At 56.8% G+C, this 27,785-nt stretch overlaps 1 protein-coding gene across 9 annotated transcripts in view; it reads left to right on the top strand.

The window, feature by feature from the left end:
• LOC110505226 (protein Smaug homolog 1) overlaps window positions 1–27,785 on the top strand; it is a 114,353-nt gene that overhangs the window by 76,562 nt on the left and 10,006 nt on the right. For 7 of the 9 annotated variants that reach the window (XR_005039592.1, XM_036962992.1, XM_036962993.1 and 4 more), the window contains 6 exons: window positions 292–402; window positions 1,738–1,847; window positions 2,215–2,301; window positions 3,329–3,575; window positions 4,264–4,349; window positions 4,546–4,664. Coding sequence is in view for 8 of the 9 variants with exons in the window: in XM_036962992.1 (XP_036818887.1) it covers window positions 292–402; window positions 1,738–1,847; window positions 2,215–2,301; window positions 3,329–3,575; window positions 4,264–4,349; window positions 4,546–4,664 (760 nt within the window). In the remaining variant the exon portion in view is untranslated. The remainder of the gene's footprint in view (window positions 1–291; window positions 403–1,737; window positions 1,848–2,214; window positions 2,302–3,328; window positions 3,576–4,263; window positions 4,350–4,545; window positions 4,665–27,785) is intronic. The other 2 variants (XM_036962996.1, XM_036962998.1) reach the window with 1 other exon arrangement.

Here is a 27,785-nt window from a genome sequence, read left to right on the forward strand (position 1 = left end):
GAGGAAAGGTGTATGGGGTGATATTAGTGCCAACAGAAATGTTATCCGAATTTAATCATTTTAGAATTTGTATTCTGAATTTTAATTTAATATTTTTTTACTTTGCGTTGGACAAGTTGATTCAATTTATGAATACAAATTCAAAATTAATGAATTCAGATCAAATGTATGTTGGAATTAATATCACTCCATAAATGGTGTGTGTGACCTGATCACTTAACATCAGTCGGGGGCTTTATAGTTGATGCCGGCTGAAGCATTTTCACAAGTTTCCCCACTTCTTTACCCCAGTCTTTCCCTTAGATTATTGTCCAGGCGTGGCGCAAAGGCCCCCAAAGCAACATCCAGGCCCTCTGGGGACCAACAGAGTTGGGCAGGGGGGCCTGCCCCAGCTTTACAATGGTAGGGGAAACACTGCTTGACCCTCACTACCATTGACACGTATTAGTTCAGCAAATGCCCCTTATCCAGACTGACATTCAAATCGGAACAGTCCCTGCCTGCCTGCATACAGTACAGTAACGTTTCTTGGCACCACATCCCCCTCTGACAAGTAAAATTCTCGAAAGATAACTGACAGAGCGTCCAAGTCGTCTTCTGGGTCATGTTCATTAGGGCACACAATGTTTGAAAACGTTTTGCAACTGAAATGGAACATTTTGTGTTTCGTAGTCCAGGTAGTTCCCTCCCTGTTTCAGTCCATTTTCTTCCATTGGGTGCCTAATGAACATGACCCTGAACTTAACTTCACCGTAGCTATCTACAGGAAGAGTGAGATGACTCGCCTGTTTGTGGTTGTTGGGGGGGGGGGGGGGGGTTAATAAAAAAACACCAGTATATTTACAGTCAACTCCCACCAGAGTTCTTTGAGTAGAGATTACTAAGCATTGCTAAGCGTTAACAATATAAACATTAGTTCCCCGAAGCGTTCCATCCATCACCTATATTCCAGACGTGTCTCAGCGTAGGAGTGCTGATTTAAGGATCAGGTCCGTCGTCCTGTCCGTATACTCTTATTCATTGCGATATAAAACACAAACTGATCGTATATCAGCACTCCTACGCCAAGACACTTTGAATACGGGTCCTGAACGGTCCATCCTGCTAACAGTGGCGGTTTCTAGATTTGTACGTCTTGGCTTAGGGTCAAAGATTTTGAAAGAAAGGCCATTTTTATTCTTTGTTTAGAGCCTATCGTTTGCATCCAGGTGTGAAGTACACTGTTAAAATTCAATATTACCAATTATGAAGTGGCAATGAAACATGATTTTTAAAGCAGTAAAGTGAAAGACCGCTAAGTGAATTGACATTTGCACTCTCAACACACAACAACCATAGCGAGCGGTATAATTTTCCTTTTTACGCTTCTAGTCAGCTAATGGTCATAGAACCAAAACTCTCTCAGATAGCGACCAAAATATGAGGTGGTCTCTTGTATCAATGTTTACGTCACAGCCTTGACAGGAAAGGTTAGAGTTGCAGGGTTCCAAAATGCCACATTATATAGTGCACTACTTTTGACCAGAGCTCTATGGGCCCTGGTCTAAAGTAAAGTATTTAATAGGGAATAGGGTGCCATTTGGGACACCCCTGAGCCATTAGGCCAGTTTTAATGGTGAGAGGGATTACCAGAAAGGAGGACACTACCCCATCTGTGATGTCATAGGTCCCTGACTTACTCCAGCTGTGCCCTAGACATGTGACATTGGTCTGACGTGTGTGTGTGTGTGCCTATAGATGTGCCAGCCTGGCTGAAAAGCCTCCGTCTCCACAAATATGCGGCGCTCTTCTCCACCATGACTTATGACGAGATGATGTCACTGACCGAACAGCAGCTGGAATCACAGGTCAGTAGTAACCAGAGCATAGATGGCTTATTCTAACTATGGGAATACCTAAGGAAAATGTACTAGGAATGACTCAGCAAATGTTAGGGCATTGAAAGTCACTGCCTTCAAAGAGCTGATAGACATGAACCGGTATTTTAAGCGTTACAAATAAGACATTATAACGGCTCATTCGTGCTTATAACAAGCTAAAAATCATTAGGGCGGCAGGGTAGCCTAGTGGTTAGAGCGTTGGACTAGTAACCGAAAGGTTGCAAGTTCAAATCCCCGAGCTGACAAGTTACAAATCATTTTCAGTTTCAACACTGAGTTATTCATTATTAGTTTCACTGTGTATTTAACATGTCGTTGTGTTTTTCTTCTGCAGAATGTCACCAAAGGGGCACGGCACAAGATAGTGATCAGCATTCAGAAGCTGAAGGAGCGTCAGAAAATGCTGCGTTGCCTAGAGAAGGTCAGCGGTGCAAGTTGTCAACTTTTAGGTTGAGTGAATTGTCACAAAGCTTCTACAATGTCTGGAGGCCCAATCCCAAATCAACCTCTAAAACCCTACACCCTGTGCACTTGTGGCAATCTAAGAGGATTTGATAGGTACAGTATAAGCAATATCGTTGTGAACAAGTGGAGCTGTTACCATATTGCTTACACCAGTCAAACCCTCTCAGATCTGTGAGTGCGTAGGGTCTAGGGGTTGATTTTTGGGATTGGGATTGAGCGGAATAGGCGGACAAATGGGGTCAGCTTTTGACTTCCTTTCTGAAGGGTCAGTCAACTGAAGTTAGGACAGTTGCTCGTTCTCTTTTTCCTCTGTTCGACTTCTTCCTTCCCTCTGCACGTAGTGGGAAAGACTGGTGAAAACAATACTAGGAAGATGTCCAAGTGAGGGCCCTTGGAAGCTCTCCTTTCACGTTGAGAAGCAGACAGGATAGGAGCGAAACGTGCGTTTATTTTTGGAACTACTTTCCCTCGTCATCTCATGGCTGGTATCCCGTCGCCCACCTGACAGCTGCTGGTGTAGAGAGGACTCTGACATAGACTTGTAGAATGCTTCTCCTCTGAATAGGAATATGCATATTTGCCTCCCTTACTGTAACGGTCCGGAACTGTTTTGGTATCATCTAGGTTCTGTGGTGGTCATGACATTTTGTATGCCGGTTAATGTCATGCAAAAGACTGCCGGTCTCACTGTAATTGACCGTTAATTAGCATAAACACATTTAGCATCTTGCAGGCCTCCACGCGTACCAGCCGCTGATGTGCGTCTTCGATGTTAAAGAAGCGCCTTCATATGAATCATGCTGATTTTACTTCCTCCCTGCTATACCTACCTTCTCCTTTCTTTTCACTACTCTCTTTTCGCTCATCTTTGTGACCTCTCTTTCCTTTCTCATTCCTTTATTCTCTCTTGTCACTCTTAACTTTCTCTCTCTCTCACTTTCTTGTATTCTTTTTCCCCTTCACTTTCTCCCTCTCTCTCCCAGGATGTGTTGGAGGGCGGTAACCTGCGTGGCCCTCTCGCCGAGCTCCACCAGATGATCCTGACGCCCATTAAGGCGGTGGCCAGCGATGAGTCGTCCCCCAGCTCGCCCTCCTCGACCGCACACAGGCCTCTGTTGAGCCCAGAGGGGAAGAGCAGCGCCGCCCCGGGAGGAGGGGAGGGGGAGACGGGTACCACACTCATCGCCGAGGGAGACATCCCCGGCCAGTTCACCCGCGTCATGGGCAAAGGTACAGAGGATCTAGTCCCGTAGGTTGGGAAGTGAAGTTGTCCTACGCACAACGCATTTGCTGTAGGTGCTGCTGAGAGACTGCACTGAAAGAAACCGAACACCTGGGATCACAATGTGGTCAAAATAAAAGGGGTATTTACATTTTTTTAAACCATTTTCATATCTTGCTCACCAGTCCACCATCGACGTGGTCTCAAAATATCATTATTTTGCACATGAGAGCGTCAGAGCTAGCCTGACAGAAAGCCTGTGTCTACTTCCTGGAAAAGTCTGATGACGCAAAAGACAACATTATAGGCTTTTTGCGTTTACTTCATTTTGGGCATCAGGAGACTGAAAGCGATATATCTTGAAAACTTTAATGCTGATATTCACACTTTTTGGGACTGCATCAAAAGTTGACTAATGAAAAACATTTGGAGTAAATTGCCCCTTTTTAAGGGTGGTATAAGGAACATTCTAGTAGGGGGCCTTTTGGTTTCTTGACTTCCCTTCCTCTCAGTTACCATGTCAGTGTTATGTGCTGAGCAAACAGTGGCCATATCAGAACAAATGTGGAAGATGGAAATCAGTGGGGCCAGGTTTCCCCTGAGCTTTCCTCTTTCAAACCCCTCTTTCCTCGCTCAAACCCCCGCTGTGTCATCAAAGTCCCCCTGCCTCACTCTCTCCTCTCTTTCTCTCTCCAGCTTGCACACAGCTCCTGGTGTCCAGGCCCGATGAAGAGAACATCAGCTCCTACCTGCAGCTCATTGACAAGTGCCTTCTTCACGAGGTATACACGCACAGACACACCTGACTGACAAGACTTTTCTTTATACACTTCTTCGGACCCTTATTTAGCTCCAGGGTGAAATGTATCCCATTAGAGCGTCTCTATGTTCTGACTGCCAAACCCTCAGTCATGCTCTCTCCTTCTCTTTGGCCCTGCAACCCCTCCTTCCCCCTCTCACCCCCCTCTCCAACCGCAGGCATTCACAGAGACGCAGAAGAAGCGACTGTTGTCCTGGAAACAACAGGTGCAGAAGCTGATCCGCTCCTTCCCCAGGAAGACCCTCTTGGACATGGCCGGCTACCGGGCACAGAGGAGGTAGGTTATAGACCGCGCGCACACACACAGGCACAGAGAGAGAGGGTGAGGCGGTCACAGAGAGAGAAAAGGTGAAACACACGCGCACGGAGAGAGAGGGTGACACACACACGCGCACGGAGAGAGAGGGTGACACACACACGCGCACGGAGAGAGAGGGTGACACACACACGCGCACGGAGAGAGAGAGTGACAAACACGCGCACGGAGAGAGAGGGTGACACACACGCGCACGGAGAGAGAGGGTGACACACACGCGCACGGAGAGAGAGGGTGACACACGCGCACGGAGAGAGAGGGTGACACACGCGCGCACGGAGAGAGAGGGTGACACACGCGCGCACGGAGAGAGAGGGTGACACACGCGCGCACGGAGAGAGAGGGTGACACACGCGCGCACGGAGAGAGAGGGTGACACACGCGCGCACGGAGAGAGAGGGTGACACACGCGCGCACGGAGAGAGAGGGTGACACACGCGCGCACGGAGAGAGAGGGTGACACACGCGCGCACGGAGAGAGAGGGTGACACACACACGCGCACGGAGAGAGAGGGTGACACACACACGCGAACGGAGAGAGAGGGTGACACACACACGCGAACGGAGAGAGAGGGTGACACACACGCGCACGGAGAGAGAGGGTGACACACACACGCGAACGGAGAGAGAGGGTGACACACACACGCGAACGGAGAGAGAGGGTGACACACACACGCGAACGGAGAGAGAGGGTGACACACACGCGAACGGAGAGAGAGGGTGACGCACACACACGCGAACGGAGAGAGAGGGTGACACACACACACACGCGAACGGAGAGAGAGGGTGACACACACACACACGCGAACGGAGAGAGAGGGTGACACACACACACGCGAACGGAGAGAGAGGGTGACACACACACACACGCGAACGGAGAGAGAGGGTGACACACACACACACGCGAACGGAGAGAGAGGGTGACACACACACACACGCGAACGGAGAGAGAGGGTGACACACACACGCGAACGGAGAGAGAGGGTGACACACACACGCGAACGGAGAGAGAGGGTGACACACACACGCGAACGGAGAGAGAGGGTGACACACACACGCGAACGGAGAGAGAGGGTGACACACACACGCGAACGGAGAGAGAGGGTGACACACACACGCGAACGGAGAGAGAGGGTGACACACACACGCGAACGGAGAGAGAGGGTGACACACACACGCGAACGGAGAGAGAGGGTGACACACACACGCGAACGGAGAGAGAGGGTGACACACACACGCGAACGGAGAGAGAGGGTGACACACACACGCGAACGGAGAGAGAGGGTGACACACACACGCGAACGGAGAGAGAGGGTGACACACACACGCGAACGGAGAGAGAGGGTGACACACACACGCGAACGGAGAGAGAGGGTGACACACACACGCGAACGGAGAGAGAGGGTGACACACACACGCGAACGGAGAGAGAGGGTGACACACACACGCGAACGGAGAGAGAGGGTGACACACACTCGCGAACGGAGAGAGAGGGTGACACACACACGCACGCGAACGGAGAGAGAGGGTGACACACACTCGCGAACGGAGAGAGAGGGTGACACACACACGCACGCGAACGGAGAGAGAGGGTGACACACACACGCACGCGAACGGAGAGAGAGGGTGACACACACACGCACGCGAACGGAGAGAGAGGGTGACACACACACGCACGTGAACGGAGAGAGAGGGTGACACACACACGCACGCGAACGGAGAGAGAGGGTGACACACACACGCACGCGAACGGAGAGAGAGGGTGACACACACACGCACGCGAACGGAGAGAGAGGGTGACACACACACGCGCACGGAGAGAGAGGGTGACACACACACGCGCACGGAGAGAGAGGGTGACACACACACGCGCACGGAGAGAGAGAGTGACAAACACGCGCACGGAGAGAGAGGGTGACACACACGCGCACGGAGAGAGAGGGTGACACACGCGCACGGAGAGAGAGGGTGACACACGCGCGCACGGAGAGAGAGGGTGACGCACACACACACGCGAACGGAGAGAGAGGGTGACGCACACACACACGCGAACGGAGAGAGAGGGTGACACACACACGCGAACGGAGAGAGAGGGTGACACACACGCGAACGGAGAGAGAGGGTGACACACACACGCGAACGGAGAGAGAGGGTGACACACACACGCGAACGGAGAGAGAGGGTGACACACACACGCGAACGGAGAGAGAGGGTGACACACACACGCGAACGGAGAGAGAGGGTGACACACACACGCGAACGGAGAGAGAGGGTGACACACACACGCGAACGGAGAGAGAGGGTGACACACACACGCGAACGGAGAGAGAGGGTGACACACACACGCGAACGGAGAGAGAGGGTGACACACACACGCGAACGGAGAGAGAGGGTGACACACACACGCGAACGGAGAGAGAGGGTGACACACACACGCGAACGGAGAGAGAGGGTGACACACACACGCGAACGGAGAGAGAGGGTGACACACACACGCGAACGGAGAGAGAGGGTGACACACACACGCGAACGGAGAGAGAGGGTGACACACACACGCGAACGGAGAGAGAGGGTGACACACACACGCGAACGGAGAGAGAGGGTGACACACACACGCGAACGGAGAGAGAGGGTGACACACACACGCACGCGAACGGAGAGAGAGGGTGACACACACACGCACGCGAACGGAGAGAGAGGGTGACACACACACGCACGCGAACGGAGAGAGAGGGTGACACACACACGCACGCGAACGGAGAGAGAGGGTGACACACACACGCACGCGAACGGAGAGAGAGGGTGACACACACACGCACGCGAACGGAGAGAGAGGGTGACACACACACGCACGCGAACGGAGAGAGAGGGTGACACACACACGCACGCGAACGGAGAGAGAGGGTGACACACACACGCACGCGAACGGAGAGAGAGGGTGACACACACACGCACGCGAACGGAGAGAGAGGGTGACACACACACGCACGCGAACGGAGAGAGAGGGTGACACACACACGCACGCGAACGGAGAGAGAGGGTGACACACACACGCACGCGAACGTAGAGAGAGAGGGTGACACACACACGCACGCGAACGGAGAGAGAGGGTGACACACACACGCACGCGAACGGAGAGAGAGGGTGACACACACGCACGCGAACGGAGAGAGAGGGTGACACACACGCACGCGAACGGAGAGAGAGGGTGACACACACGCACGCGAACGGAGAGAGAGGGTGACACACACGCACGCGAACGGAGAGAGAGGGTGACACACACGCACGCGAACGGAGAGAGAGGGTGACACACACGCACGCGAACGGAGAGAGAGGGTGACACACACGCACGCGAACGGAGAGAGAGGGTGACACACACGCACGCGAACGGAGAGAGAGGGTGACACGCGCACGCGAACGGAGAGAGAGGGTGACACGCGCACGCGAACGGAGAGAGAGGGTGACACGCGCACGCGAACGGAGAGAGAGAGGGTGACACGCGCACGCGAACGGAGAGAGAGAGGGTGACACGCACACACACACGAACAGAGAGAGAGCGGGTGACACGCACACACACACGAACGGAGAGAGCGGGTGACACGCACACACACACGGACGGAGAGAGAGGGTGACACGCACACACACACGAACGGAGAGAGAGGGTGACACGCACACACACACGAACGGAGAGAGAGGGTGACACGCACACACACGAACGGAGAGAGAGGGTGACACACACACACACACACGAACGGAGAGAGAGGGTGACACACACACGAACGGAGAGAGAGGGTGACACACACACACACACACGAACGGAGAGAGAGGGTGACACGCACACACACACGAACGGAGAGAGAGGGTGACACGCACACACACAAACGAACGGAGAGAGAGGGTGACACGCACACACACACACGAACGGAGAGAGAGGGTGACACGCACACACACACGAACGGAGAGAGAGAGTGACACGCACACACACACACGAACGGAGAGAGAGGGTGACACGCACACACACACACGAACGGAGAGAGAGGGTGACACGCTCACACACACACGAACGGAGAGAGAGGGTGACACGCACACACACGATCGGAGAGAGAGGGTGACACGCACACACACACGAACGGAGAGAGAGGGTGACACGCGCACACACACACGAACGGAGAGAGAGGGTGACACGCGCACACACACACGAACGGAGAGAGAGGGTGACACGCACACACACACGAACGGAGAGAGAGGGTGACACGCGCACACACACACACGAACGGAGAGAGAGGGTGACACGCGCACACACACACGAACGGAGAGAGAGGGTGACGCACACACACACACACGAACGGAGAGAGAGGGTGACACACACACACACGAACGGAGAGAGAGGGTGACACACACACACACGAACGGAGAGAGAGGGTGACACACACACACGAACGGAGAGAGAGGGTGACACACACACACGAACGGAGAGAGAGGGTGACACACACACACACACACGAACGGAGAGAGAGGGTGACACACACACACACGAACGGATAGAGAGGGTGACACACACACACACACACGAACGGAGAGAGAGGGTGACACACACACACACGAACGGAGAGAGAGGGTGACACGCACACACACACGAACGGAGAGAGAGGGTGACACGCACACACACAAACGAACGGAGAGAGAGGGTGACACGCACACACACACACGAACGGAGAGAGAGGGTGACACGCACACACACACGAACGGAGAGAGAGAGTGACACGCACACACACACACGAACGGAGAGAGAGGGTGACACGCACACACACACACGAACGGAGAGAGAGGGTGACACGCTCACACACACACGAACGGAGAGAGAGGGTGACACGCACACACACGATCGGAGAGAGAGGGTGACACGCACACACACACGAACGGAGAGAGAGGGTGACACGCGCACACACACACGAACGGAGAGAGAGGGTGACACGCGCACACACACACGAACGGAGAGAGAGGGTGACACGCACACACACACGAACGGAGAGAGAGGGTGACACGCGCACACACACACACGAACGGAGAGAGAGGGTGACACGCGCACACACACACGAACGGAGAGAGAGGGTGACGCACACACACACACACGAACGGAGAGAGAGGGTGACACACACACACACACACGAACGGAGAGAGAGGGTGACACACACACACACGAACGGAGAGAGAGGGTGACACACACACACGAACGGAGAGAGAGGGTGACACACACACACACACACGAACGGAGAGAGAGGGTGACACACACACACACGAACGGATAGAGAGGGTGACACACACACACACACACGAACGGAGAGAGAGGGTGACACACACACACACGAACGGAGAGAGAGGGTGACACACACACACACACACGAACGGAGAGAGAGGGTGACACACACACACACACACGAACGGAGAGAGAGGGTGACACGCACACACACACGAACGGAGAGAGAGGGTGACACGCACACACACACACGAACGGAGAGAGAGGGTGACACGCGCACACACACACGAACGGAGAGAGAGGGTGACACGCGCACACACACACGAACGGAGAGAGAGGGTGACGCACACGAACGGAGAGAGAGGGTGACACACACACACACGAACGGAGAGAGAGGGTGACACGCGCACACACACACACGAACGGAGAGAGAGGGTGACACGCGCACACACACACGAACGGAGAGAGAGGGTGACGCACACACACACACACGAACGGAGAGAGAGGGTGACACACACACACACACACGAACGGAGAGAGAGGGTGACACACACACACACGAACGGAGAGAGAGGGTGACACACACACACGAACGGAGAGAGAGGGTGACACACACACACACACACGAACGGAGAGAGAGGGTGACACACACACACACGAACGGATAGAGAGGGTGACACACACACACACACACGAACGGAGAGAGAGGGTGACACACACACACACGAACGGAGAGAGAGGGTGACACACACACACACACACGAACGGAGAGAGAGGGTGACACACACACACACACACGAACGGAGAGAGAGGGTGACACGCACACACACACGAACGGAGAGAGAGGGTGACACGCACACACACACACGAACGGAGAGAGAGGGTGACACGCGCACACACACACGAACGGAGAGAGAGGGTGACACGCGCACACACACACGAACGGAGAGAGAGGGTGACGCACACGAACGGAGAGAGAGGGTGACACACACACACACGAACGGAGAGAGAGGGTGACACACACACACACACACGAACGGAGAGAGAGGGTGACACACACACACACACACGAACGGAGAGAGAGGGTGACACGCACACACACACGAACGGAGAGAGAGGGTGACACACACGCACGCGAACGGAGAGAGAGGGTGACACACACGCACGCGAACGGAGAGAGAGGGTGACACACACGCACGCGAACGGAGAGAGAGGGTGACACACACGCACGCGAACGGAGAGAGAGGGTGACACACACGCACGCGAACGGAGAGAGAGGGTGACACACACGCACGCGAACGGAGAGAGAGGGTGACACACACGCACGCGAACGGAGAGAGAGGGTGACACACACGCACGCGAACGGAGAGAGAGGGTGACACACACGCACGCGAACGGAGAGAGAGGGTGACACGCGCACGCGAACGGAGAGAGTGGGTGACACGCGCACGCGAACGGAGAGAGAGGGTGACACGCGCACGCGAACGGAGAGAGAGAGGGTGACACGCGCACGCGAACGGAGAGAGAGAGGGTGACACGCACACACACACGAACGGAGAGAGAGAGGGTGACACGCACACACACACGAACGGAGAGAGCGGGTGACACGCACACACATACCAACGGAGAGAGCGGGTGACACGCACACACACACGGACGGAGAGAGAGGGTGACACGCACACACACACGAACGGAGAGAGAGGGTGACACGCACACACACACGAACGGAGAGAGATGGTGACACGCACACACACGAACGGAGAGAGAGGGTGACACACACACACACACACGAACGGAGAGAGAGGGTGACACACACACACACACGAACGGAGAGAGAGGGTGACACACACACACACACACGAACGGAGAGAGAGGGTGACACGCACACACACACGAACGGAGAGAGAGGGTGACACGCACACACACAAACGAACGGAGAGAGAGGGTGACACGCACACACACACACGAACGGAGAGAGAGGGTGACACGCACACACACACACGAACGGAGAGAGAGGGTGACACGCACACACACACACACGAACGGAGAGAGAGAGTGACACGCACACACACACACGAACGGAGAGAGAGGGTGACACGCACACACACACACGAACGGAGAGAGAGGGTGACACGCACACACACACACGAACGGAGAGAGAGGGTGACACGCACACACACGATCGGAGAGAGAGGGTGACACGCACACACACACGAACGGAGAGAGAGGGTGACACGCGCACACACACACGAACGGAGAGAGAGGGTGACACGCGCACACACACACGAACGGAGAGAGAGGGTGACACGCACACACACACGAACGGAGAGAGAGGGTGACACGCGCACACACACACACGAACGGAGAGAGAGGGTGACACGCGCACACACACACGAACGGAGAGAGAGGGTGACGCACACACACACACACGAACGGAGAGAGAGGGTGACACACACACACACACACGAACGGAGAGAGAGGGTTACACACACACACACGAACGGAGAGAGAGGGTGACACACACACACGAACGGAGAGAGAGGGTGACACACACACACACACACGAACGGAGAGAGAGGGTGACACACACACACACGAACGGATAGAGAGGGTGACACACACACACACACACGAACGGAGAGAGAGGGTGACACACACACACACGAACGGAGAGAGAGGGTGACACACACACACACACACGAACGGAGAGAGAGGGTGACACACACACACACACACGAACGGAGAGAGAGGGTGACACGCACACACACACGAACGGAGAGAGAGGGTGACACGCACACACACACACGAACGGAGAGAGAGGGTGACACGCGCACACACACACGAACGGAGAGAGAGGGTGACACGCGCACACACACACGAACGGAGAGAGAGGGTGACGCACACGAACGGAGAGAGAGGGTGACACACACACACACGAACGGAGAGAGAGGGTGACACACACACACGCGAACGGAGAGAGAGGGTGACACACACACACACGAACGGAGAGAGAGGGTGACACACACACACGCGAACGGAGAGAGAGGGTGATACACACACACGCGAACGGAGAGAGAGGGTGACACACACACGCGAACGGAGAGAGAGGGTGACACACACACGCGAACGGAGAGAGAGGGTGACACACACACACGAACGGAGAGAGAGGGTGACACACACACAAGAACGGAGAGAGAGGGTGACACACACACACGAACGGAGAGAGAGGGTGACACACACACACAAGAACGGAGAGAGAGGGTGACACACACACACAAGAACGGAGAGAGAGGGTGACACACACACACACGAACGGAGAGAGAGGGTGACACACACACACACGAACGGAGAGAGAGGGTGACACACACACACACGAACGGAGAGAGCGGGTGACACGCACACACACACGAACGGAGAGAGAGGGTGACACGCACACACACGAACGGAGAGAGAGGGTGACGCACACACACGAACGGAGAGAGGGGGTGACGCACACACACGAACGGAGAGAGGGGGTGACGCACACACACGAACGGAGAGAGGGGGTGACGCACACACACGAACGGAGAGAGGGGGTGACGCACACACACGAACGGAGAGAGAGGGTGACACACACACACACACACGAACGGAGAGAGAGGGTGACACACACACACACACACACACGAACGGAGAGAGAGAGAGAGGGTGACACACACACACACACACACACACGAACGGAGAGAGAGGGTGACACACACACACACACACGAACGGAGAGAGAGGGTGACACACACACACACGAACGGAGAGAGAGGGTGACACACACACACACGAACGGAGAGAGAGGGTGACACACACACACACACGAACGGAGAGAGAGGGTGACACACACACACACACGAACGGAGAGAGAGGGTGACACGCACACACACACACGAACGGAGAGAGAGGGTGACACGCACACACACACACGAACGGAGAGAGAGGGTGACACGCACACACACACACGAACGGAGAGAGAGGGTGACACGCACACACACACACGAACGGAGAGAGAGGGTGACACGCACACACACGAACGGAGAGTGAGGGTGACACGCACACACACACGAACGGAGAGAGGGTGACACGCACACACACACGAACGGAGAGAGAGGGTGACACGCGCACACACACACACGAACGGAGAGAGAGGGTGACACGCGCACACACACACGAACGGAGAGAGAGGGTGACGCACACGAACGGAGAGAGAGGGTGACGCACACGAACGGAGAGAGAGGGTGACGCACACGAACGGAGAGAGAGGGTGACGCACACGAACGGAGAGAGAGGGTGACACACACACGAACGGAGAGAGAGGGTGACACACACACACGAACGGAGAGAGAGGGTGACACACACACACGAACGGAGAGAGAGGGTGACACACACACACGAACGGAGAGAGAGGGTGACACACACACACGAACGGAGAGAGAGGGTGACACACACACACGAACGGAGAGAGAGGGTGACACACACACACGAACGGAGAGAGAGGGTGACACACACACACACGAACGGAGAGAGAGGGTGACACACACACACACGAACGGAGAGAGAGGGTGACACACACACACACACGAACGGAGAGAGAGGGTGACACACACACACACACGAACGGAGAGAGAGGGTGACACACACACACACGAACGGAGAGAGAGGGTGACACACACACACACGAACGGAGAGAGAGGGTGACACACACACACACGAACGGAGAGAGAGGGTGACACACACACACGAACGGAGAGAGAGGGTGACACACACACACGAACGGAGAGAGAGGGTGACACACACACACGAACGGAGAGAGAGGGTGACACACACGCACACGAACGGAGAGATAGGGTGACACACACGCACACGAACGGAGAGATAGGGTGACACACACGCACACGAACGGAGAGAGAGGGTGACACACACGCACACACGAACGGAGAGAGAGGGTGACACACACACACACGAACGGAGAGAGAGGGTGACACAAACACACACGAACGGAGAGAGAGGGTGACGCGCACACACACGAACGGAGAGAGAGGGTGACGCGCACACACACGAACGGAGAGAGAGGGTGACGCGCACACACACGAACGTAGAGAGAGGGTGACGCGCACACACACGAGCGGAGAGAGAGGGTGACGCGCACACACACGAACTGAGAGAGAGGGTGACGCGCACACACACGAACGGAGAGAGAGGGTGACGCGCACACACACGAACGGAGAGAGAGGGTGACGCGCACACACACGAACGGAGAGAGAGGGTGACGCGCACACACACGAACGGAGAGAGAGGGTGACGCGCACACACACGAACGGAGAGAGAGGGTGACGCGCACACACACGAACGGAGAGAGAGGGTGACGCGCACACACACGAACGGAGAGAGAGGGTGACGCGCACACACACGAACGGAGAGAGAGGGTGACGCGCACACACACGAACGGAGAGAGAGGGTGACGCGCACACACACGAACGGAGAGAGAGGGTGACGCGCACACACACGAACGGAGAGAGAGGGTGACGCGCACACACACGAACGGAGAGAGAGGGTGACGCGCACACACACGAACGGAGAGAGAGGGTGACGCGCACACACACGAACGGAGAGAGAGGGTGACGCGCACACACACGAACGGAGAGAGAGGGTGACGCGCACGCACACGAACGGAGAGAGAGGGTGACGCGCACGCACACGAACGGAGAGAGAGGGTGACGCGCACGCACACGAACGGAGAGAGAGGGTGACGCGCACGCACACGAACGGAGAGAGAGGGTGACGCGCACGCACACGAACGGAGAGAGAGGGTGACGCGCACGCACACGAACGGAGAGAGAGGGTGACGCGCACGAACGGAGAGAGAGGGTGACACACACACACACACGAACGGAGAGAGAGGTTGACACACACACGAACGGAGAGAGAGGTTGACACACACACGAACGGAGAGAGAGGGTGACACGCACACAAACGGAGAGAGAGGGTGACACGCACACACACACGAACGGAGAGAGAGGGTGACACGCACACACACACGAACGGAGAGAGAGGGTGACACGCACACACACACGAACGGAGAGAGAGGGTGACACGCACACACACACGAACGGAGAGAGAGGGTGACACGCACACACACACGAACGGAGAGAGAGGGTGACACGCACACACACACGAACGGAGAGAGAGGGTGACACGCACACACACACGAACGGAGAGAGAGGGTGACACGCACACACACACGAACGGAGAGAGAGGGTGACACGCGCACACACACACACGAACGGAGAGAGAGGGTGACACGCGCACACACACACGAACGGAGAGAGAGGGTGACGCACACGAACGGAGAGAGAGGGTGACACACACACACACGAACGGAGATAGAGGGTGACACACACACACACGAACGGAGAGAGAGGGTGACACAAACACACACGAACGGAGAGAGAGGGTGACACACACACACAAACGGAGAGAGAGGGTGACACACACACACGAACGGAGAGAGAGGGTGACACACACACGAACGGAGAGAGAGGGTGACACACACACACACACGAACGGAGAGAGAGGGTGACACACACACACACACGAACGGAGAGAGAGGGTGACACACACACGAACGGAGAGAGAGGGTGACACACAAACGAATGGAGGGAGAGGGTGACACACACACACACGAACGGAGAGAGAGGGTGACACACACACACGAACGGAGAGAGAGGGTGACACACACACACACGAACGGAGAGAGAGGGTGACACACACACACACGAACGGAGAGAGAGGGTGACACACACACACACGAACGGAGAGAGAGGGTGACACACACACACACGAACGGAGAGAGAGGGTGACACACACACACACGAACGGAGAGAGAGGGTGACACACACACACACGAACGGAGAGAGAGGGTGACGCACACACACACGAACGGAGAGAGAGGGTGACGCACACACACACGAACGGAGAGAGAGGGTGACGCACACACACACGAACGGAGAGAGCGGGTGACGCACACACACACGAACGGAGAGAGAGGGTGACGCACACACACACGAACGGAGAGAGAGGGTGACGCACACACACACGAACGGAGAGAGAGGGTGACGCACACACACACGAACGGAGAGAGAGGGTGACGCACACACACACGAACGGAGAGAGAGGGTGACGCACACACACACGAACGGAGAGAGAGGGTGACGCACACACACACGAACGGAGAGAGAGGGTGACGCACACACACACGAACGGAGAGAGAGGGTGACGCACACACACACGAACGGAGAGAGAGGGTGACGCACACGAACGGAGAGAGAGGGTGACGCACACGAACGGAGAGAGAGGGTGACGCACACGAACGGAGAGAGAGGGTGACGCACACGAACGGAGAGAGAGGGTGACGCACACGAACGGAGAGAGACGGAGACGCACACGAACGGAGAGAGAGGGTGACGCACACGAACGGAGAGAGACGGAGACGCACACGAACGGAGAGAGAGGGTGACGCACACGAACGGAGAGAGAGGGTGACGCACACGAACGGAGAGAGAGGGTGACGCACACGAACGGAGAGAGAGGGTGACGCACACGAACGGAGAGAGAGGGTGACGCACACGAACGGAGAGAGAGGGTGACGCACACGAACGAACACACACACGAACGGAGAGAGAGGGTGACACGCGCGCACACACACACACGAACGGAGAGAGAGGGTGACACGCGCACACACACACGAACGGAGAGAGAGGGTGACGCACACGAACGGAGAGAGAGGGTGACGCACACGAACGGAGATAGAGGGTGACACACACACACACGAACGGAGAGAGAGGGTGACACAAACACACACGAACGGAGAGAGAGGGTGACACACACACACACGAACGGAGAGAGAGGGTGACACACACACACGAACGGAGAGAGAGGGTGACACACACACACACAAACGGAGAGAGAGGGTGACACACACACACGAACGGAGAGAGAGGGTGACACACACACGAACGGAGAGAGAGGGTGACACACACACACACGAACGGAGAGAGAGGGTGACACACACACACACACAAACGGAGAGAGAGGGTGACACACACACGAACGGAGAGAGAGTGTGACACACACACGAATGGAGGGAGAGGGTGACACACACACGAACGGAGAGAGAGGGTGACACACACACACGAACGGAGAGAGAGGGTGACACACACACACACGAACGGAGAGAGAGGGTGACACACACACACACGAACAGAGAGAGAGGGTGACACACACACGAACGGAGAGAGAGGGTGACACACACACGAACGGAGAGAGAGGGTGACGCACACGAACGGAGAGAGACGGAGACGCACACGAACGGAGAGAGAGGGTGACGCACACGAACGGAGAGAGACGGAGACGCACACGAACGGAGAGAGAGGGTGACGCACACGAACGGAGAGAGAGGGTGACGCACACGAACGGAGAGAGAGGGTGACGCACACGAACGGAGAGAGAGGGTGACACACACGAACGGAGAGAGAGGGTGACGCACACGAACGGAGAGAGAGGGTGACGCACACGAACGGAGAGAGAGGGTGACGCACACGAACGGAGAGAGAGGGTGACGCACACGAACGGAGAGAGAGGGTGACGCACACGAACGAACACACACACGAACGGAGAGAGAGGGTGACACACACACACACAAACGGAGAGAGAGGGTGACACACACACACGAACGGAGAGAGAGGGTGACACACACACGAACGGAGAGAGAGGGTGACACACACGAACGGAGAGAGAGGGTGACACACACGAACGGAGAGAGAGGGTGACGCACACGAACGGAGAGAGAGGGTGACGCACACGAACGGAGAGAGAGGGTGACGCACACGAACGAACACACACACGAACGGAGAGAGAGGGTGACACACAAACACACAAACGGAGAAAGAGGGTGACACACACACACGAACGGAGAGAGAGGGTGACACACACACGAACGGAGAGAGAGGGTGACACACACACACACGAACGGAGAGAGAGGGTGACACACACACACACACAAACGGAGAGAGAGGGTGACACACACACGAACGGAGAGAGAGGGTGACACACACACGAATGGAGGGAGAGGGTGACACACACACACACGAACGGAGAGAGAGGGTGACACACACACACGAACGGAGAGAGAGGGTGACACACACACACACGAACGGAGAGAGAGGGTGACACACACACACACGAACGGAGAGAGAGGGTGACACACACACGAACGGAGAGAGAGGGTGACACACACACACACGAACGGAGAGAGAGGGTGACACACACACACGAACGGAGAGAGAGGGTGACACACACACACGAACGGAGAGAGAGGGTGACACACACACACGAACGGAGAGAGAGGGTGACGCACACACACACGAACAGAGAGAGAGGGTGACGCACACACACACGAACGGAGAGAGAGGGTGACGCACACACGAACGGAGAGAGAGGGTGACACACACACGAATGGAGGGAGAGGGTGACACACACACACACGAACGGAGAGAGAGGGTGACACACACACACACACGAACGGAGAGAGAGGGTGACACACACACACGAACGGAGAGAGAGGGTGACACACACACACACAAACGGAGAGAGAGGGTGACACACACACACGAACGGAGAGAGAGGGTGACACACACACGAACGGAGAGAGAGGGTGACACACACACACACGAACGGAGAGAGAGGGTGACACACACACACACACAAACGGAGAGAGAGGGTGACACACACACGAACGGAGAGAGAGGGTGACACACACACGAATGGAGGGAGAGGGTGACACACACACGAACGGAGAGAGAGGGTGACACCCACACACGAACGGAGAGAGAGGGTGACACAAACACACACGAAAGGAGAGAGAGGGTTACACACACACACACGAACGGAGAGAGAGGGTGACACACACACACGAACGGAGAGAGAGGGTGACACACACACACACACAAACGGAGAGAGAGGGTGACGCACACACGAACGGAGAGAGAGGGTGACACACACACGAATGGAGGGAGAGGGTGACACACACACACACGAACGGAGAAAGAGGGTGACACACACACACACACGAACGGAGAGAGAGGGTGACACACACACACGAACGGAGAGAGAGGGTGACACACACACACACAAACGGAGAGAGAGGGTGACACACACACACGAACGGAGAGAGAGGGTGACACACACACGAACGGAGAGAGAGGGTGACACACACACACACGAACGGAGAGAGAGGGTGACACACACACACACACAAACGGAGAGAGAGGGTGACACACACACGAACGGAGAGAGAGGGTGACACACACACGAATGGAGGGAGAGGGTGACACACACACGAACGGAGAGAGAGGGTGACACCCACACACGAACGGAGAGAGAGGGTGACACAAACACACACGAACGGAGAGAGAGGGTTACACACACACACACGAACGGAGAGAGAGGGTGACACACACACACGAACGGAGAGAGAGGGTGACACACACACACACAAACGGAGAGAGAGGGTGACACACACATACGAACGGAGAGAGAGGGTGACACACACATACGAACGGAGAGAGAGGGTGACACACACACACACGAACGGAGAGAGAGGGTGACACACACACACACACAAACGGAGAGAGAGGGTGACACACACACGAACGGAGAGAGAGGGTGACACACACACGAATGGAGGGAGAGGGTGACACACACACACACGAACGGAGAGAGAGGGTGACACACACACACGAACGGAGAGAGAGGGTGACACACACACACGAACGGAGAGAGAGGGTGACACACACACACGAACGGAGAGAGAGGGTGACACACACACACACGAACGGAGAGAGAGGGTGACACACACACACGAACGGAGAGAGAGGGTGACACACACACACACGAACGGAGAGAGAGGGTGACACACACACACGAACGGAGAGAGAGGGTGACACACACGAACGGAGAGAGAGGGTGACACACACACACGAACGGAGAGAGAGGGTGACGCACACACACACGAACGGAGAGAGAGGGTGACGCACACACACACGAACGGAGAGAGAGGGTGACGCACACACGAACGGAGAGAGAGGGTGACACACACACGAACGGAGGGAGAGGGTGACACACACACACACGAACGGAGAGAGAGGGTGACACACACACACGAACGGAGAGAGAGGGTGACACACACACACACGAACGGAGAGAGAGGGTGACACACACACACACGAACGGAGAGAGAGGGTGACGCACACGAACGGAGAGAGACGGAGACGCACACGAACGGAGAGAGAGGGTGACGCACACGAACGGAGAGAGACGGAGACGCACACGAACGGAGAGAGAGGGTGACGCACACGAACGGAGAGAGAGGGTGACGCACACGAACGGAGAGAGAGGGTGACGCACACGAACGGAGAGAGAGGGTGACGCACACGAACGGAGAGAGAGGGTGACGCACACGAACGGAGAGAGAGGGTGACGCACACGAACGAACACACACACGAACGGAGAGAGAGGGTGACACGCGCACACACACACACGAACGGAGAGAGAGGGTGACACGCGCACACACACACGAACGGAGAGAGAGGGTGACGCACACGAACGGAGAGAGAGGGTGACGCACACGAACGGAGATAGAGGGTGACACACACACACACGAACGGAGAGAGAGGGTGACGCACACGAACGGAGAGAGAGGGTGACGCACACGAACGAACACACACACGAACGGAGAGAGAGGGTGACACGCGCGCACACACACACACGAACGGAGAGAGAGGGTGACACGCGCACACACACACGAACGGAGAGAGAGGGTGACGCACACGAACGGAGAGAGAGGGTGACGCACACGAACGGAGATAGAGGGTGACACACACACACACGAACGGAGAGAGAGGGTGACACAAACACACACGAACGGAGAGAGAGGGTGACACACACACACACGAACGGAGAGAGAGGGTGACACACACACACGAACGGAGAGAGAGGGTGACACACACACACACAAACGGAGAGAGAGGGTGACACACACACACGAACGGAGAGAGAGGGTGACACACACACGAACGGAGAGAGAGGGTGACACACACACACACGAACGGAGAGAGAGGGTGACACACACACACACACAAACGGAGAGAGAGGGTGACACACACACGAACGGAGAGAGAGGGTGACACACACACGAATGGAGGGAGAGGGTGACACACACACGAACGGAGAGAGAGGGTGACACACACACACGAACGGAGAGAGAGGGTGACACACACACACACGAACGGAGAGAGAGGGTGACACACACACACACGAACAGAGAGAGAGGGTGACACACACACGAACGGAGAGAGAGGGTGACGCACACGAACGGAGAGAGACGGAGACGCACACGAACGGAGAGAGAGGGTGACGCACACGAACGGAGAGAGACGGAGACGCACACGAACGGAGAGAGAGGGTGACGCACACGAACGGAGAGAGAGGGTGACGCACACGAACGGAGAGAGAGGGTGACGCACACGAACGGAGAGAGAGGGTGACGCACACGAACGGAGAGAGAGGGTGACGCACACGAACGGAGAGAGAGGGTGACGCACACGAACGGAGAGAGAGGGTGACGCACACGAACGGAGAGAGAGGGTGACGCACACGAACGAACACACACACGAACGGAGAGAGAGGGTGACACACACACACGAACGGAGAGAGAGGGTGACACACACACACACAAACGGAGAGAGAGGGTGACACACACACACGAACGGAGAGAGAGGGTGACACACACACGAACGGAGAGAGAGGGTGACACACACACACACGAACGGAGAGAGAGGGTGACACACACACACACACAAACGGAGAGAGAGGGTGACACACACACGAACGGAGAGAGAGGGTGACACACACACGAATGGAGGGAGAGGGTGACACACACACACACGAACGGAGAGAGAGGGTGACACACACACACGAACGGAGAGAGAGGGTGACACACACACACACGAACGGAGAGAGAGGGTGACACACACACACACGAACGGAGAGAGAGGGTGACACACACACACACGAACGGAGAGAGAGGGTGACACACACACACACGAACGGAGAGAGAGGGTGACACACACACACGAACGGAGAGAGAGGGTGACACACACACACGAACGGAGAGAGAGGGTGACACACACACACGAACGGAGAGAGAGGGTGACGCACACACACACGAACGGAGAGAGAGGGTGACGCACACACGAACGGAGAGAGAGGGTGACACACACACGAATGGAGGGAGAGGGTGACACACACACACACGAACGGAGAGAGAGGGTGACACACACACACACGAACGGAGAGAGAGGGTGACACACACACACGAACGGAGAGAGAGGGTGACACACACACACACAAACGGAGAGAGAGGGTGACACACACACACGAACGGAGAGAGAGGGTGACACACACACGAACGGAGAGAGAGGGTGACACACACACACACGAACGGAGAGAGAGGGTGACACACACACACACACAAACGGAGAGAGAGGGTGACACACACACGAACGGAGAGAGAGGGTGACACACACACGAATGGAGGGAGAGGGTGACACACACACGAACGGAGAGAGAGGGTGACACCCACACACGAACGGAGAGAGAGGGTGACACAAACACACACGAACGGAGAGAGAGGGTTACACACACACACACGAACGGAGAGAGAGGGTGACACACACACACGAACGGAGAGAGAGGGTGACACACACACACACAAACGGAGAGAGAGGGTGACACACACATACGAACGGAGAGAGAGGGTGACACACACACGAACGGAGAGAGAGGGTGACACACACACACACGAACGGAGAGAGAGGGTGACACACACACACACACAAACGGAGAGAGAGGGTGACACACACACGAACGGAGAGAGAGGGTGACACACACACGAATGGAAGGAGAGGGTGACACACACACACACGAACGGAGAGAGAGGGTGACACACACACACACGAACGGAGAGAGAGGGTGACACACACACACGAACGGAGAGAGAGGGTGACACACACGAACGGAGAGAGAGGGTGACACACACACACGAACGGAGAGAGAGGGTGACGCACACACGAACGGAGAGAGAGGGTGACACACACACGAATGGAGGGAGAGGGTGACACACACACACACGAACGGAGAGAGAGGGTGACACACACACACGAACGGAGAGAGAGGGTGACACACACACACACGAACGGAGAGAGAGGGTGACACACACACACACGAACGGAGAGAGAGGGTGACACACACACGAACGGAGAGAGAGGGTGACGCACACGAACGGAGAGAGACGGAGACGCACACGAACGGAGAGAGAGGGTGACGCACACGAACGGAGAGAGACGGAGACGCACACGAACGGAGAGAGAGGGTGACGCACACGAACGGAGAGAGAGGGTGACGCACACACGAACGGAGAGAGAGGGTGACACACACACACACGAACGGAGAGAGAGGGTGACACACACACACACGAACGGAGAGAGAGGGTGACACACACACACACGAACGGAGAGAGAGGGTGACACACACACACACGAACGGAGAGAGAGGGTGACACACACACACACGAACGGAGAGAGAGGGTGACACACACACACGAACGGAGAGAGAGGGTGACACACACGAACGGAGAGAGAGGGTGACACACACACACGAACGGAGAGAGAGGGTGACGCACACACGAACGGAGAGAGAGGGTGACACACACACGAATGGAGGGAGAGGGTGACACACACACACACGAACGGAGAGAGAGGGTGACACACACACACGAACGGAGAGAGAGGGTGACACACACACACACGAACGGAGAGAGAGGGTGACACACACACACACGAACGGAGAGAGAGGGTGACACACACACGAACGGAGAGAGAGGGTGACGCACACGAACGGAGAGAGACGGAGACGCACACGAACGGAGAGAGAGGGTGACGCACACGAACGGAGAGAGACGGAGACGCACACGAACGGAGAGAGAGGGTGACGCACACGAACGGAGAGAGAGGGTGACGCACACGAACGGAGAGAGAGGGTGACGCACACGAACGGAGAGAGAGGGTGACGCACACGAACGGAGAGAGAGGGTGACGCACACGAACGGAGAGAGAGGGTGACGCACACGAACGGAGAGAGAGGGTGACGCACACGAACGAACACACACACGAACGGAGAGAGAGGGTGACACGCGCACACACACACACGAACGGAGAGAGAGGGTGACACGCGCACACACACACGAACGGAGAGAGAGGGTGACGCACACGAACGGAGAGAGAGGGTGACGCACACGAACGGAGATAGAGGGTGACACACACACACACGAACGGAGAGAGAGGGTGACGCACACGAACGGAGATAGAGGGTGACACACACACACACGAACGGAGAGAGAGGGTGACACAAACACACACGAACGGAGAGAGAGGGTGACACACACACACACGAACGGAGAGAGAGGGTGACACACACACACGAACGGAGAGAGAGGGTGACACACACACACACAAACGGAGAGAGAGGGTGACACACACACACGAACGGAGAGAGAGGGTGACACACACACAAACGGAGAGAGAGGGACACACACACACACACACAAACGGAGAGAGAGGGTGACACACACACGAACGGAGAGAGAGGGTGACACACACACGAATGGAGGGAGAGGGTGACACACACACACACGAACGGAGAGAGAGGGTGACACACACACACGAACGGAGAGAGAGGGTGACACACACACACGAACGGAGAGAGAGGGTGACGCGCACACACACGAACGGAGAGAGAGGGTGACGCGCACACACACGAACGGAGAGAGAGGGTGACGCGCACACACACGAACGGAGAGAGAGGGTGACGCGCACACACACGAACGGAGAGAGAGGGTGACGCGCACACACACGAACGGAGAGAGAGGGTGACGCGCACACACACGAACGGAGAGAGAGGGTGACGCGCACACACACGAACGGAGAGAGAGGGTGACGCGCACACACACGAACGGAGAGAGAGGGTGACGCGCACACACACGAACGGAGAGAGAGGGTGACGCGCACACACACGAACGGAGAGAGAGGGTGACGCGCACACACACGAACGGAGAGAGAGGGTGACGCGCACACACACGAACGGAGAGAGAGGGTGACGCGCACACACACGAACGGAGAGAGAGGGTGACGCGCACACACACGAACGGAGAGAGAGGGTGACGCGCACACACACGAACGGAGAGAGAGGGTGACGCGCACACACACGAACGGAGAGAGAGGGTGACGCGCACACACACGAACGGAGAGAGAGGGTGACGCGCACACACACGAACGGAGAGAGAGGGTGACGCGCACACACACGAACGGAGAGAGAGGGTGACGCGCACACACACGAACGGAGAGAGAGGGTGACGCGCACACACACGAACGGAGAGAGAGGGTGACGCGCACACACACGAACGGAGAGAGAGGGTGACGCGCACACACACGAACGGAGAGAGAGGGTGACGCGCACACACACGAACGGAGAGAGAGGGTGACGCGCACACACACGAACGGAGAGAGAGGGTGACGCGCACACACACGAACGGAGAGAGAGGGTGACGCGCACACACACGAACGGAGAGAGAGGGTGACGCGCACACACACGAACGGAGAGAGAGGGTGACGCGCACACACACGAACGGAGAGAGAGGGTGAAGCGCACGAACGGAGAGAGAGGGTGAAGCGCACGAACGGAGAGAGAGGGTGAAGCGCACGAACGGAGAGAGAGGGTGACGCGCACGAACGGAGAGAGAGGGTGACGCGCACGAACGGAGAGAGAGGGTGACGCGCACGCACACGAACGGAGAGAGAGGGTGACGCGCACGCACACGAACGGAGAGAGAGGGTGACGCGCACGCACACGAACGGAGAGAGAGGGTGACGCGCACGCACACGAACGGAGAGAGAGGGTGACGCGCACGCACACGAACGGAGAGAGAGGGTGACGCGCACGCACACGAACGGAGAGAGAGGGTGACGCGCACGCACACGAACGGAGAGAGAGGGTGACGCGCACGCACACGAACGGAGAGAGAGGGTGACGCGCACGCACACGAACGGAGAGAGAGGGTGACGCGCACGCACACGAACGGAGAGAGAGGGTGACGCGCACGCACACGAACGGAGAGAGAGGGTGACGCGCACGCACACGAACGGAGAGAGAGGGTGACGCGCACGCACACGAACGGAGAGAGAGGGTGACGCGCACGCACACGAACGGAGAGAGAGGGTGACGCGCACGCACACGAACGGAGAGAGAGGGTGACGCGCACGCACACGGAGAGAAAGGGTGACGCGCACGAACGGAGAGAGAGGGTGACGCGCACGAACGGAGAGAGAGGGTGACGCGCACGAACGGAGAGAGAGGGTGACGCGCACGAACGGAGAGAGAGGGTGACGCGCACGAACGGAGAGAGAGGGTGACGCGCACGAACGGAGAGAGAGTGACGCACACGAACGGAGAGAGAGAGTGACGCACACGAACGGAGAGAGAGGGTGACACACACGCACACGAACGGAGAGAGAGGGTGACACACACGCACACGAACGGAGAGAGAGGGTGACACACACGCACACGAACGGAGAGAGAGGGTGACACACACGCACACGAACGGAGAGAGAGGGTGACACACACGCACA

The sequence above is a fragment of the Oncorhynchus mykiss genome, chromosome 25, assembly GCF_013265735.2.
Source record: "Oncorhynchus mykiss isolate Arlee chromosome 25, USDA_OmykA_1.1, whole genome shotgun sequence".
Taxonomy (NCBI): Eukaryota; Metazoa; Chordata; class Actinopteri; order Salmoniformes; family Salmonidae; genus Oncorhynchus; species Oncorhynchus mykiss.